General features: G+C 43.9%; 2 protein-coding genes across 4 annotated transcripts; both read left to right on the top strand.

The window, feature by feature from the left end:
• Window positions 1-1,535: 1,535 nt before the first annotated feature.
• On the top strand, window positions 1,536-3,115 carry LOC137605504 (neutral amino acid transporter A-like). The gene is made up of 2 exons (XM_068330224.1): window positions 1,536-2,415; window positions 2,650-3,115. The coding sequence occupies exons 1-2, from the start codon at window positions 1,649-1,651 to the stop codon at window positions 3,113-3,115; spliced, it is 1,233 nt and encodes a 410-aa protein (XP_068186325.1). The 5' UTR covers window positions 1,536-1,648.
• Window positions 3,116-5,100: 1,985 nt separating this feature from the next.
• lss (lanosterol synthase (2,3-oxidosqualene-lanosterol cyclase)) lies at window positions 5,101-11,419 on the top strand. 3 transcript variants are annotated; one of them, XM_068330014.1, is made up of 22 exons: window positions 5,101-5,239; window positions 5,607-5,775; window positions 5,916-6,054; window positions 6,157-6,265; window positions 6,517-6,638; window positions 6,715-6,811; window positions 7,060-7,195; window positions 7,464-7,572; window positions 7,648-7,766; window positions 7,839-7,936; window positions 8,024-8,051; window positions 8,138-8,194; window positions 8,327-8,398; window positions 8,568-8,618; window positions 8,701-8,850; window positions 9,187-9,283; window positions 9,567-9,672; window positions 9,775-9,840; window positions 9,921-10,001; window positions 10,093-10,263; window positions 10,350-10,428; window positions 10,521-11,418. In XM_068330014.1, exons 1-22 carry the CDS (start codon window positions 5,226-5,228, stop codon window positions 10,656-10,658), a joined length of 2,208 nt encoding a protein of 735 aa, XP_068186115.1. In that variant the 5' UTR covers window positions 5,101-5,225; the 3' UTR covers window positions 10,659-11,418. The 3 variants fall into 3 exon arrangements, with proteins under 3 accessions (XP_068186115.1, XP_068186114.1, XP_068186117.1); XM_068330013.1 differs by having other exon boundaries at window positions 7,648-7,936; window positions 10,521-11,419; XM_068330016.1 differs by lacking the exon at window positions 5,101-5,239 and having other exon boundaries at window positions 5,698-5,775; window positions 5,921-6,054; window positions 7,648-7,936.
• Window positions 11,420-12,888: the final 1,469 nt, after the last annotated feature.

Here is a 12,888-nt window from a genome sequence, read left to right on the forward strand (position 1 = left end):
CTGAAAGAAATAGAGTTAAAACATGAAATAATATATAATTTATGCAATTTCTCCCTCTGGTATCATTAAAGTAATCTGATTCTGATTAATATAACAGAGACCACAAAACTGTATGTCGTGCATATATGGTACATTTGACAATAAAGTTGACTATGACTATGACTCTGATGCATAACTGATTTATAATACAGGGAATGTAACGGTGCTAGAAGTTAGGCTGAGGCATAGCTGTTACAAGCCTGGTGTAAAAGATAACCACTCATCACTCTTTTCTCACAACCAGCATTACTGCTTGTGTGACCACAAAGTCTGAAAGCTTTGATAATAACATTCTGAAAGACAAGTTCTTGGTACGTTAACATCTTTATTTAAAGATTTATTTATTTATTGCCAGCACACAGTAGACACATTAAATTGCACCCAATAGTTTCCAGTGGCACAGCTCTCTTACGTTGTCTTCATCCAGAATTCAGAAAGAAACCTTTGTTGGTTGCTAAAGTTTCTTTTTTCCCCCGTTTTTTATTTTTATTTTTTGTTGGGTTTTTTGCCTTATTTTATCCACAATTTACAATTTTTTCCTGGCATTATTGGTAAAGTAATCATGAATTGCAGTTCAGCACCAGGAGTTCTTACCAATGCAGCTGTTTCATCATGTCAGTGTCATGGTTGTTCAGGTCTCAATGTCAAAGGTGAAAACAGAAGCATCAGAATATAAATCTAAAATGTCCATGATGTAAAATTTGTCACCTGTGTGAATGCTGCACCTGAATAAAATACATGTTTTACACAGATGTTCTGGATGCATCTCGACTGGCTGTGGAGAACTCTAGGGAGCCCTCGGCCGAAGGTTGGTTACACAGCACAAAACTCGTAAGTACATACAAGTTGAATGAACAGATTGACAAGACTTCAAAAAACTTATCCATGGACTTTGAAATGGTCATCAGCCCTCACTGGCCACCCTGAATTGAAAATCTTTAATTTCTTCCTCCTGAATGAGTTCAGGTTCCCAGATTTCCCTTCAACTCTTGCAATGACCATGCAGATTTTACAGCAGCAGCTCCAAGCAACCGCTTCCCAAAGCGGAGATCAACAGGGACAACAAAATCCTTACATACATAGCGTCATTAATTTGTTCAATTATAAACTACTTAGCAAACAAACATTGATGCAGTTGAAGAACAGTTTCCTCTTTCTACCCTGCGTGTCTACAGGTGGTGACCGGTATGTCGAACGTCAACCTCGTGCACATCACACATGACACTGAAAGCATCCCAGAGCGGTCAATCACAATTAAAAATTTCCAATTAATTAACCCAAGTCAAATTATGATTCCAAACTATCTTCCACATTATAATTGTGCCCTTCCCTTAGTTAGTTAGTCAGTCAGTTAGTGATCAAAGCACAAGCTGAATGATGTAAAAAAAAAAAAAAAAGTAACCTTGTGCATTGATCAAGAGAGTAGTTCAAAGCACAAGGAGACAACAAAGGATTAAAGAAGATAGATCAAAGATAGATCAAAGCAAAGCACACTATAAATACATAAACTCCAGAGAGATCAAGTCAGTACAGATTCTTGATTAAAAGAAGTAACAACAATCAATGGTCTTGATGCAACGTCGATAACTACGTACAAAAGACTGAGAAAATGAACGTGGATGAGGAAAATACGACCAACAGCCAGGCACCTCCTAATGGGCTGACGAGCTCCACAAAAAATCTGGAGCTGATGTTCCAGCGGATGAAAAAAATCGTGATGGGCAATTTGCTTGTAAGTCTGACTGTGGCAGGGGTCTTTGCTGGCATTGTGATCGGCCTTGCTGTGCGCACTGCGACACTCTCCAAAGCCCAGATGATCTACATTAGCTTCCCTGGTGATCTGCTCATCCAAATGCTGAAGATGATCATCATCCCACTGGTGGTGTGCAGTCTGGTGTCCGGGGTCGCAAGCATTGACCTAAAAGCCCTGGGCAGGATTGGTGGTTGGGCCATGCTCTACTTCGTGGGGACCACAGTGATCGCCTCCATCATTGGGCTTGTGCTGGTTTTCATTGTAGCTCCGGGGTCAATGCCCATAACCAAATTCGAAACATTGGACGATAGCATCCATGAACCCAAAGAGATGATCGACTCCTTCTTAGATTTGATTAGAAACATCTTCCCCTCCAACCTGGTATCTGCTGCCTTCAAATCATATACAACCAGCTACAAAGTGTTGACCAACAATGGAACAGGACTAGAGGAAAGGGTGCCCATCGGAGCAGATCAGGATGGCATGAATGTTCTTGGTCTGGTCTTCTTCGCCATTGTGTTTGGTATAGCTTTGAAGAGGCTAGGGGAGGAAGGAGTGCTTGTCATTAAGTTCTTCAGCTCTTTCAACGAGGCCATCATGGTGGTGGTGTCCTGGATCATGTGGTATGCCCCCTTGGGTACCATGTTCCTTGTAGCTGGCAAGATTGTTGAGATGGAAAATGTGGGCTTACTGTTTGCCGGTCTGGGGAAGTATATAGCGTGTTGTGTCGGTGCAGAAGCCATCCATGGTCTTCTTGTGCTTCCTGCCTTACACTTCCTCATTACACAGAAGAACCCTTACAGGTTCCTCGGGGGAATGTTCACCACCATGGCAACTGCCTTTGCGACTGCCTCTAGCTCGGCCACCCTTCCTATGACAATCAAATGCATGGAGGAAAATAACGGCATATCCAAGAAGATCAGCCGTTTCATCCTACCCATTGGAGCGACCATCAACATGAACGGAACGGCGCTGTACCAGTGCGTGGCTACAGTCTTCATCGCTCAACTGAACAAGATTCCCCTTAACTTCGTCCAAGTCATCATGATCCTCGTGACAGCTACAGCATCCAGTATCGGAATAGCAGGCATTCCTGCTGGAGCGATGATGACCATAGCTATCATACTGGAGGCCGTCGGACTGCCCACCAGTGACATCTCCCTCATTTTCGCTGTTGACTGGATCATCGACCGTACCACCACGATGCTGAATGTAGAGGGCGATGGCTTCGCAGCCGGCTTCCTGCAGGTGTTGCAAGATCGGTCAGCCAACAAAGCAGACGCAACAGAGCTGGCAGAAGTCAAATTGGATGGAAAGTCATAGCCTCCTGCATTTGCAGGAGTTAAGGTTAGGGTCACTTTCAGTCAGATTTAATGTTTTATAATTCTTTGCATGGTAAATGACAAGGATGTGTGTACGACAAAGTGCACAGTATGCTCATTTATATTTATAGTATACTCATTTGTTCTTTATTACAAATTCATTTTTGTTCATTATATACTCTTTGTTTATTATATACTCGTGTTAGAATTCATATTTACTTCCTACATTTGGTGTACTGCTGAAAATACAAGTTGTACTGAGTTTACTCTAACAATGCGGTGTTTTCAGAAATTGTATATATTTTGCAATGAAGTTATGAATCTACATACTGTATATGATTAATATTCAATTGTAAACTCTTCCATCCATGTTGTTTCTGAGACATTTATAGCTCTATCAACTGTGATAATACGGCACCAATGTTGTGTTAAGTATGAAGACTTCTCTTTTTCTGTGGTTTGGGACATGTCTTAGTTTTAGTTTGTACTAGTTTCCAGAATGATCCAACCACTCTGGTTGGATCATCGTTTTGTTGTGTATTGATAGTTGTCAAGACTATGCTTCAAATTTCCTGCTGGTGATCTCAATATTCTGTCAGATGCAAAAAAAAAAAAGAATAAAAGCTTTTAAAAAAAAAAATAGACAGTATATAGATGTTATTATGATTGTGCAAATGGGAAAAATGAAGGTGAGATGAAAGGGGAAAGAGGAAAACAGGAGAACAAGGACACAACTGGAATCCTGGTGAACCTGTGACATAAAACGACAGTCATCTATGTGTCGTTCAGCGTTTAAAACAGTGGTTCTTAACCTTGTTGGAGGTAACGAACCCTGCCGGTTTCATATGCTCATTCACCGAACCCTTCTTTAGTAAAAAAAAAAATTTTTTTTCAAATTTAAGACATAAGTATATGTTTTACTGGTGTATTTAATGAATTGTGCATTAATGTCAATTTTTTTAAAGAACAAAACCAATACAGTGCATGAACTCACATGAAATGACCTACCTGCAAATCAGTGTGACTTCTGCTGTTGTTATTGAGAGACCAGCTCAGATATGTGTGGCTACTCTCATGTCATTTTCACAGCAAAGTCTGTTTCTTTTGTTTTTCATGCAGCTTAAGGAAGTGTTCCTTTATTTTTGCCAGAGCGAGACTAGAGTTACTCAACTTGACATTGCAAATCACGACTCCCATCACGTTCCGTTATACAGTACATGTGAATTCACGTTGCACATATTCCACTTTCTTTTTTTGCTCAACATAGTTACTATGAATTAAAATATTAACAAAGCAATCAGATGACCTACCATCATGACAGGCATAAATCGACTACTGAGTGCGCAAAATCCCCTGTAGCACAGGTAGGCTAATCGATGTAGCGTGATCACCTGCAGCCAGTGATGACTAAGGGCGGCGTGTCATCACGAATTGACACGATGTGTCAAACGTACACATTGCCTTTCTCTCATATCCTCTTTATTGGCCCGGCATCTGAAATTTTGATCAGAGTTGTCGATTTATATATTTATTTACGTGTTTATTTTCGGACATGTTATTACAGCACACGTCACCACCCTAATTTACAATATCAACATCCGAAAATTTGGCCCTTCTCTCATCGCAATATGCTCATTCATTCATTCATTTTCCGCACTGCCTATTCCGCTTTTTTTTAAATGAGTCATTTTAATGTTCTTATTTTTAATTTGAACAGTTACATGTTGATTAATGAGTTAGTTTCACCAGTTTCGTATATCAGGTCTGTACAACTACTGTAGTTGATTTATTATCAATGTCCGTATGAGCACATGTGTACTGTTTGTGGTCGGAGCCCTCTGATTGGATAATTTTCCTTCTCTCTCCGCCCATCTGATTTGTGATTGGACAGTCGGAACTCGGCTCATGTCTCTCCACGCTGAGGCGCATTCAGACGGCGTTGCTAAGCCCGCTGGGAAGTGTATGCACTTTCCGGTTGGATTACTACGCGTAGACAACAAAATTACTACATTTCCCATGAATAAATCAAAAGGGGCAGATTCGATAAAGTACAGGGAAAGAAATTCATCAACGGGTTTCAGCGGAGGATTCAACCCGTTCCTGTTAATAACATGACGGAAGGAACGTGAGTATGCTGTTTGAATCAAAGAATAATGACGTCAGAACATTAGCGTTTTAATTATGATGACGCTAAAGGGATGTAAAGTTAACGAAGATTAAATCAAACAAGTTCAAAAATTATTTTAACATGATATAAAACTGTATCATATAAAACTGACAGCAGCTGTTTTTTTATTCTAAATTATAACAATAATTTGTCTGCTTAAAGGTTTATTTTCCTGTTATATTAAGTGTGTTTTTGAATTTTAAATTTACTTATAATGCAATCATGATTGAATGAAGTTATTATTTTCCAAGCGTACAAAATCAAATACTTTTTTTCTAACCTTTCATGAGGAGGATCTGACCTGAATCATTCTGTGGACCCCTAGGCACCTGCGGAGGCGAGGTGGGCCCTACAGGACGGACCCGGCCACGGACCTGACCCGTTGGAGGCTGAGTAACGTGGAGGGACGACAGACCTGGCGTTACGTGGAGGACCAGGAAGCCCCGGGCAGAGAGCAGACGATGGCGGAGGCCCATTCGCTGGGATTAGACACGGTGAGGCTTCTTCTCTGCCACATTGAGAAGTTGATTTAAATTTATGCTTCACTTTGGTTTTTTACTGGCGTCTCTGGAGTGATCAGCAAAAACTAGACACCAGTTTAGTCGTTTGGTGTGTTTATGTCTTTTTCATTAAGACCAGGTTTGTGTCCGGCTCTCCGGCCGCCTTAACGGCGGTGGAAGCTGCTGGGAAAGGCATGAACTTCTACAGCCGCCTCCAGGCTGAGGACGGTCACTGGGCCGGGGACTACGGCGGGCCTCTCTTCCTGCTTCCAGGTAAAGCCGAGCCCTCCTCCTTCCTGTCCCACAGCTGTGGATGTGTAGATGAGATGTTAAACTGCCATTTTCCCCAAGTGGCTAAGGTTTTCTGTCCTGCAGGTCTTCTGATCACATGTCACGTAGCTAAGATCCCATTGGCCGAGGCCTGGAAGAAAGAGATGGTGAGGTACCTGCGCTCCGTTCAGCTGCCAGATGGAGGTTGGGGTCTGTGAGTGTTTACGTCTTTATTACAGCTAATCTATGCTTTCCTATTCTTTAAATGTTTTTACGTAGTAATTTTTTATCTACATTTATTATTCCTGTGAAGTTTTAAAATTTTACATCTGTGTTAGTGAAGAAATATAACATTTATTTGCTTCTTTCGCTCAAATAGCAGCTTAGCACTCAGTCTTTACAAAGCATTCTGGGGTTTTTTGCTGTGATATTATTTATGGCATCAAAAATGGTTCTGTTCTTTAGACATGTCGAAGACAAGTCGACCGTCTTTGGAACAGCTCTGAGTTACACCTCGCTGAGGATTCTGGGAGTAGAGCCTGACGATCCGGATATGGTTCGAGCGAGAAACAACCTGCACGGCAAAGGTGGCGAGAAATAAAAAAATTGTTGTCCCTTATAACTACACCAAATACTCAAATGGCCTGTTTTTATTTTGCCAAGGCGGCGCCGCGGGGATTCCCTCATGGGGTAAATTCTGGTTGGCCATTTTGAATGTGTACAGCTGGGAGGGGATGAACACACTGCTGCCAGAGATGTGGTGAGTGTTGAATTGCTGTCTTTGTAACTCAAACGATGGCGTCGTACCTCAGGTTTCCTCTAGGTGGTGCTCTTGAGCCGTGGCTGTGGTTGTCCTCACACTGGAACAATGCTACCTGTTAACAGGTTTATTGCAGGAGTCCAGTCTTCATCAGGAAGCTGTCATCATCACAGCATCAAAAAGAACTCCAGTGCGGTCGGCATTCCTCGAATTGTTTTACGGTTAATGTCTGTGATTGTGTGTTCCAGGCTGTTTCCCGCCTGGATGCCGGCCCACCCCTCTACCCTCTGGTGTCACTGTCGACAGGTCTACCTCCCCATGAGCTACTGTTACGCTGTCAGACTGGCTGCAGACGAAGACTCCCTGGTCCTCAGCCTCAGACAGGTGCAGTGATCACACTGCCTCAACAGGGGGCGCCACAGTCAGGAAAAATATCCACTCCAAATTGTTTTCTGGAAAACTGCAAGACGATGAAAAGGAATTTTTGGCAAAAGAACAGATGCATCCAAGTAGTAAAACCCTCCATGACGGCTGTGTTGTCCTCAGGAAGGTGTTTGTGGATCAACTTCCTGTTTATCTCCTCCTGAATCATAGAATCCTGCTGTTTGTTCACGCAGAAACATGAGATTCTCATTCCCATGATGCCTTGCAGGAGCTTTATGTCCAGGACTACGCCACCATCAACTGGCCCGCCCAGAGGAACAACGTGGCCGCATGCGACATGTACACGCCTCACAGCACGCTGCTCACCGTCGCCTACGGTAAGCGTGACGTGACGCCGTATGACCATGACAACAGACAGCAGCTTGTGACGGTGTAACGCTGTCGCCCTCCAGCGGTGTTGAATGTGTATGAAGCCCACCACAGCACCACCCTGAGGGGAAAGGCCACCAAAGAGCTGTACGAACACATCCAGGCCGACGACAGCTTCACCAAATGCATCAGCATCGGACCGGTAGCGTTAACGCCGCCGCACGAACACAGACGAAAATCCTGTTTAAGTCGATCATTAACTTTTTATTTTCAGATCTCTAAAACCATCAACATGCTGGTTCGCTGGTATGTCGACGGTCCCTCCTCCGACGCCTTTCGGGAACACGTTTCCAGGATCCCAGACTACCTCTGGTCAGTCAGCCGGGCAGCAACAGAGCAAAACTGGTGTCCGATCTCTACTCAATAAAAACATTTGAAACACCTTTTCTGTTGTTCCAGGTTAGGAGTGGATGGCATGAAAATGCAGGTGAGAAGTTGTTGTGGTTTTTTTGTACATTCTACAGACGAAGCCGATGCTGCAGCTGTCCTGCTGTTGTTTTTGTGGCCCTACAGGGAACCAATGGATCTCAGCTTTGGGATACTTGCTTTGCTGTGCAGGCTTTTCTTGAGGTAAAATAAAAAATTGACTTTTCATTAAAGTTGTCCTAGACATTATAAAGATTTAGCTCGAGCACCGATTTTGGCATATAGTCCTGACTGGTGGGTGTCACATTCTAGTAAATTGTTTTTGTGGGTTTTCAGGCAGGAGCTCAGGACGACCCCAGACTGACCACATGCCTCAGAGATGCCCATCAGTTTCTCAACAGCACACAGGTACCAGTGTTCCTCACAAGGGTGTAAAGCATCAACCAAGCTGTCATCTACTGAGTGTGTATCCAGGCAAATACGACGTGAACATCCTTTAGAGCAGGGCTCTAAAGGATGTTCTAAAAGCACTATAGACATCAATTGTTTTATCTGAGTCATTTTTCCACTCCTACAGATACCTGAGAATCCTCCTGAGTACCAGAAATACTACAGACAGATGAACAAGGTAAAGTCATGCTAAATAGGGAACGTGCCAGCTTGTACACACTCTGTTTACGCTAGCATCTAGCTGTCGGTTTGTTTGTCAGGGGGGCTTCCCCTTCAGCACCCGTGACTGTGGGTGGATCGTGGCCGACTGCACGGCCGAGGGCCTCAAATCCGTGATGCTGCTGCAGGAGCTCTGTCCGTTCATCGACCGACCCGTCGGATCAGAGCGCCTCTCCGACGCCGTCAACGTGGTGAGACGGGAATCAGATCATTGAATTAAAGTCTCGTTTAGTAATGCAAGTACCTGAAATGCTAAACATCAGTTTTCTCAAATGTCATCTGTCGTTTTCTTGCACTTTCATGGGATCATTAGTGTGAAATGAAACTACAGCAAACATTAGCTTATCTTAGCTTAGCACAAACACTCCAGACAGGCATGACTCCATCCAAAGCGCAAGAACCCAACGACCAGTTTGGATAAAGCAAATTTTATTGGCGTGTATTTCTCATTGCATACACAATGCTAAAGCTAAGCTTAACAGTTCAGTTTTTTGTTCTAACCTGTGTCTCATCTTTTTTCTTCCTAGCTGCTCAGCATGAGAAACCCCGACGGCGGATTTGCCACATACGAAACAAAGAGAGGAGGGAAACTCCTGGAGCTGCTCAACCCCTCCGAGGTGTTCGGTAGGTCTCTCAATGAACCTCACTCAACCAGTTTTATTGTGTACTCTAATAAAAGAGTCACCGGAGCTGCTGGTTGTATTGAGTTACAGCCTCCAGCGTTACTCATCACGGTGGAATCTGAAAGGGAAACGCAGAATTAAATATAAACATGACATTTCAATCTAGAACAAGAGCCGGAAACCTTTCACCTTCGCTCTCCGGATGCGTTGCAATGTTGTGGTCACGTCCTTTCAAATGGCGAAGAGATTTACGGTTAAACTGAGGAAGTTAAACACTCTTCTAGGTGACATCATGATCGATTACACGTATGTGGAGTGCACCTCAGCGGTCATGCAGGCTCTCAGGCACTTCCAGAAGGTCTACCCCCGATACCGTGCTGAAGAGATCAGGTAAACACCCCCCAACGCAATGTACCCCCTCACGTTTACACCCATACGTATGACATATCTGCAGATTTATATCAGATTTGTGTTTCTTAATGTGTTCTTCAGGTCCACTCTGAACGAAGGCCTGGAATACTGCAGGAAGGTGCAGAGACCTGATGGATCTTGGGAAGGGTGAGACCTGAGTCGATGTAGTCCTACCTCATGAGTAGGTTGGCCATAACATGGAACAATCCCTTTCTGCTCACGCTCAGGTCCTGGGGTGTGTGCTTCACATATGGGACGTGGTTTGGCCTTGAAGCCTTTGCTTGCATGGGCCACGCCTACCAGGACGGGTAGGAGAGAGAGACAGATTCTGACCCGGGTTTTTTACCCTCTCCTTAACTCGCCCGTTGTGGCTTGCACTGAAAGCGTGGCTTCTTGCAGGGAGGCGTGTGCGGAGGTGCAGAGAGCTTGTCGGTTCCTGCTGGACCACCAGATGTCCGACGGCGGCTGGGGAGAGAACTTCGAGTCGTGCGAGCAGCGGCGTTACGTCCAGAGCGACACGGCTCAGATTCACAACACCTGCTGGGCCCTGTTAGGCCTGATGGCTGTCAGGTGACTGGTCACATGATCAGCTAGATTTTATTAATTTATGTCATAAGTTATTCAAATTTCACCTCCTCTTTTGTGGGCGGGGCCAGGCATCCTGATCGACGGGCCATTGAGAGGGGAGTTCAGCTGTTGGTTGACAGGCAGCTGCCCAATGGAGACTGGCCGCAGGTGGTTCCGGACTTGCGTCCACTTTATTCTTTTACATCCTGACATTATAACCGCCTTAACTCGCCTGAAAATTGTCTTGCTCTCCTTCCCAGGAGAACATCGCCGGCGTGTTCAACAAGAGCTGCGCCATCAGCTACACTTCCTACAGGAACGTCTTCCCAATCTGGACCCTCGGTCGCTTCTCGGGTCTTTACCCCGGCAGTCCGCTGGCCGGGAAGGTCAAGCTGTGACATCTGAACGGCTGACGGGTCGACGTCAGCAGTGCCTGCAAAACACTTGAGCGCTTCAGCCGTTGTGAAAAACTTTTCATACATTGGAACTTTCTATGATGACATTCCAGGATGATTCATCCATCAGAGCACCTCCTTAAAAACGTGTTGGAATGACCTGCTGATGTCTGTATCTGTTCATGCATGCTGGTTTGCCTCTTATCACTGTGAAATGAAGAATTTTATGATTAACTCGTTGTGTCTTCAAATTGTTTGGATCCACAAGGGCAATCTGATATGTTGTAGATCCTATGGGGGAGTCTCCATCATCCATAAAGTTAGAACCAAAACTCTTCCAACTCGCCCCCTACATTATTCAACCTGCTGACCTCAAATGACCTCCCAGATGAAGCTACATGTTCGTGTTGTGATACCGATCCGTTGGCATGTTGATAAGATCAGATCCTGTGACGCCTTGAACTTTTCATGTTACTTTCCCATGAAGTCCTCAGAATAAATTCATTGGCGTCCCAAGATGGTTTGACCTTTATCGAAAAGTTGGCAGCACCAATATTTTTACAAGCGTAGCCTTCTTCCCCTCCTACGACTCATCCTGTAGCGATAGCAGCTTAACTGTTTGTTAGAAGGATACGTATCATAGCAACATCCTTCTGGTTCCATATTTTCACATTCTATACATACAGAAGTTTGACTTCCTGATTGTTCACATAGCAGTTTTACTCTGAAAGTCTATCCTCTGCTGCTGTCTGTGATTTCTTCAATCTTTTCCTCAACAAGAGACTTTTTTCCTCTGGTTTAAACCAAATCGAACACCTTTAAATAAATCCTTCTCTCCCCGTTCGGGGTAGAACAGGTCTTACTATTTTGCTTCTGCTATTGCAAACAGACCCATCATGTCAGTTTGTCTTGAGTTGTGTAATGTATAAAAACTGGAGAAGAGGCCAGCCTCCCTGTCAGCCAACCATCGATTTATGGCTCAGACATAATGTGTTCCCCAAGCTCTTTTTTGTGTGTCTTTAAACACACCTGATGTCTTGGCAGTGGAGTCGAAGGTGCGGTGGTTCGGATTCTTTTCAGATGCCAGATCCATCCATCAAACTGCTGCTATTACGGTTCCTATACAGTTCTTATTTGTATAGTCGAGCTACATTACCTGATGACTGCAACTGCATGGAAGGATTCTAAGGCAAAACTATGCAACTGGTTGAGCCAGCCCTGACGTCAGAACACTTGTTTTGATCAAACTTTTCCACAGGAAGAGGATTAGAGCTGCGGGGCAAATTTGGACAAAAGGAATCATGGTAGATGCAGGCAGATCCCTGAAAAACTGAGACTTACATGAAGGGAATGAGGCCCGATGAATAAGAAATGAATTGTTGGACTGTTGACAATGTCGTCCTCACTCCTGAGCTGACAACCCAACTATGGACACAAGCCTCATGAATGCACATATCTAAAATATTTCATCAATTCATGACATGTCTATAAGCATGTAAAACAGCCTGCAGTATGTTCATAATGACCTGTTTCTAAACTACAACATTTGGAGTTTGTTTCTCATCAACCTTGCTGCTATTTCTAAAATGACTATAGTGCGTTCTCGACAAAAGAATGTTTTGTTAGACACGCAACAAAACATTCTTCAGCGATAACACAATAGTTCGCTGATAACACAAGGTCTGGACGTGACAGGTGTTCTAACAAAAAAGGCTTGTCAGGAAACATCACACAAGTGTCACAATGTTCGTGGGTATAACACATTTGCATAATTGCTTCTACAGTATGATGACAATTTAGAATACTAATGCCAAACTTAGTCATTTGTAAGTCCTTTATTTTCTTTCTTGTTCTATCATCATCAGGTGAATACCTTCATCATGTAACTGCAGGTGTGTTCTCTCCCATACCATGGATTCTATATGTTCCGTTCTCTTAGCGTGTCACATCTTGTCCATGTTAATGCACACAGTCAGTAAAACCTCTGCACTCTAGCGTGTCACGCGTCAGAAAACACATTTAATAAAACTACACGGATTTCTTCCCTTTTGTCGTTTCAAAGATCTGAAAAGTGTTTCAACTTTCTGCAGAAGTTCATGGCCATTGAGCTGAGTATGGCCATGACCAATGGCCATGACGGTTGCCATGGACACAGGTATGGCCCTGATCATGGGTGTGGCCATGGGCATGACCCTACTCATGGGTGTGGCCCTGATCACAGTTGTGACCATGA

Source organism: Antennarius striatus, chromosome 12 (assembly GCF_040054535.1).
Source record: "Antennarius striatus isolate MH-2024 chromosome 12, ASM4005453v1, whole genome shotgun sequence".
NCBI classification, from domain to species: domain Eukaryota; kingdom Metazoa; phylum Chordata; class Actinopteri; order Lophiiformes; family Antennariidae; genus Antennarius; species Antennarius striatus.

Bases quoted from the DNA above. Each gene is read 5' to 3' on its own strand.
- LOC137605504 (XM_068330224.1), top strand. From the start codon at position 1,649: ATGAACGTGGATGAGGAAAATACGACCAACAGCCAGGCACCTCCTAAT. The intron at 2,416-2,649 runs GTATGCCCCCTT...GACTGCCTCTAG, and splicing joins GTGGTGTCCTGGATCATGTG to CTCGGCCACCCTTCCTATGA.
- lss (XM_068330013.1), top strand. The intron at 6,266-6,516 runs GTGAGTGTTTAC...TCTGTTCTTTAG, and splicing joins CCAGATGGAGGTTGGGGTCT to ACATGTCGAAGACAAGTCGA. The intron at 10,429-10,520 runs GTGGTTCCGGAC...TCTCCTTCCCAG, and splicing joins CCAATGGAGACTGGCCGCAG to GAGAACATCGCCGGCGTGTT.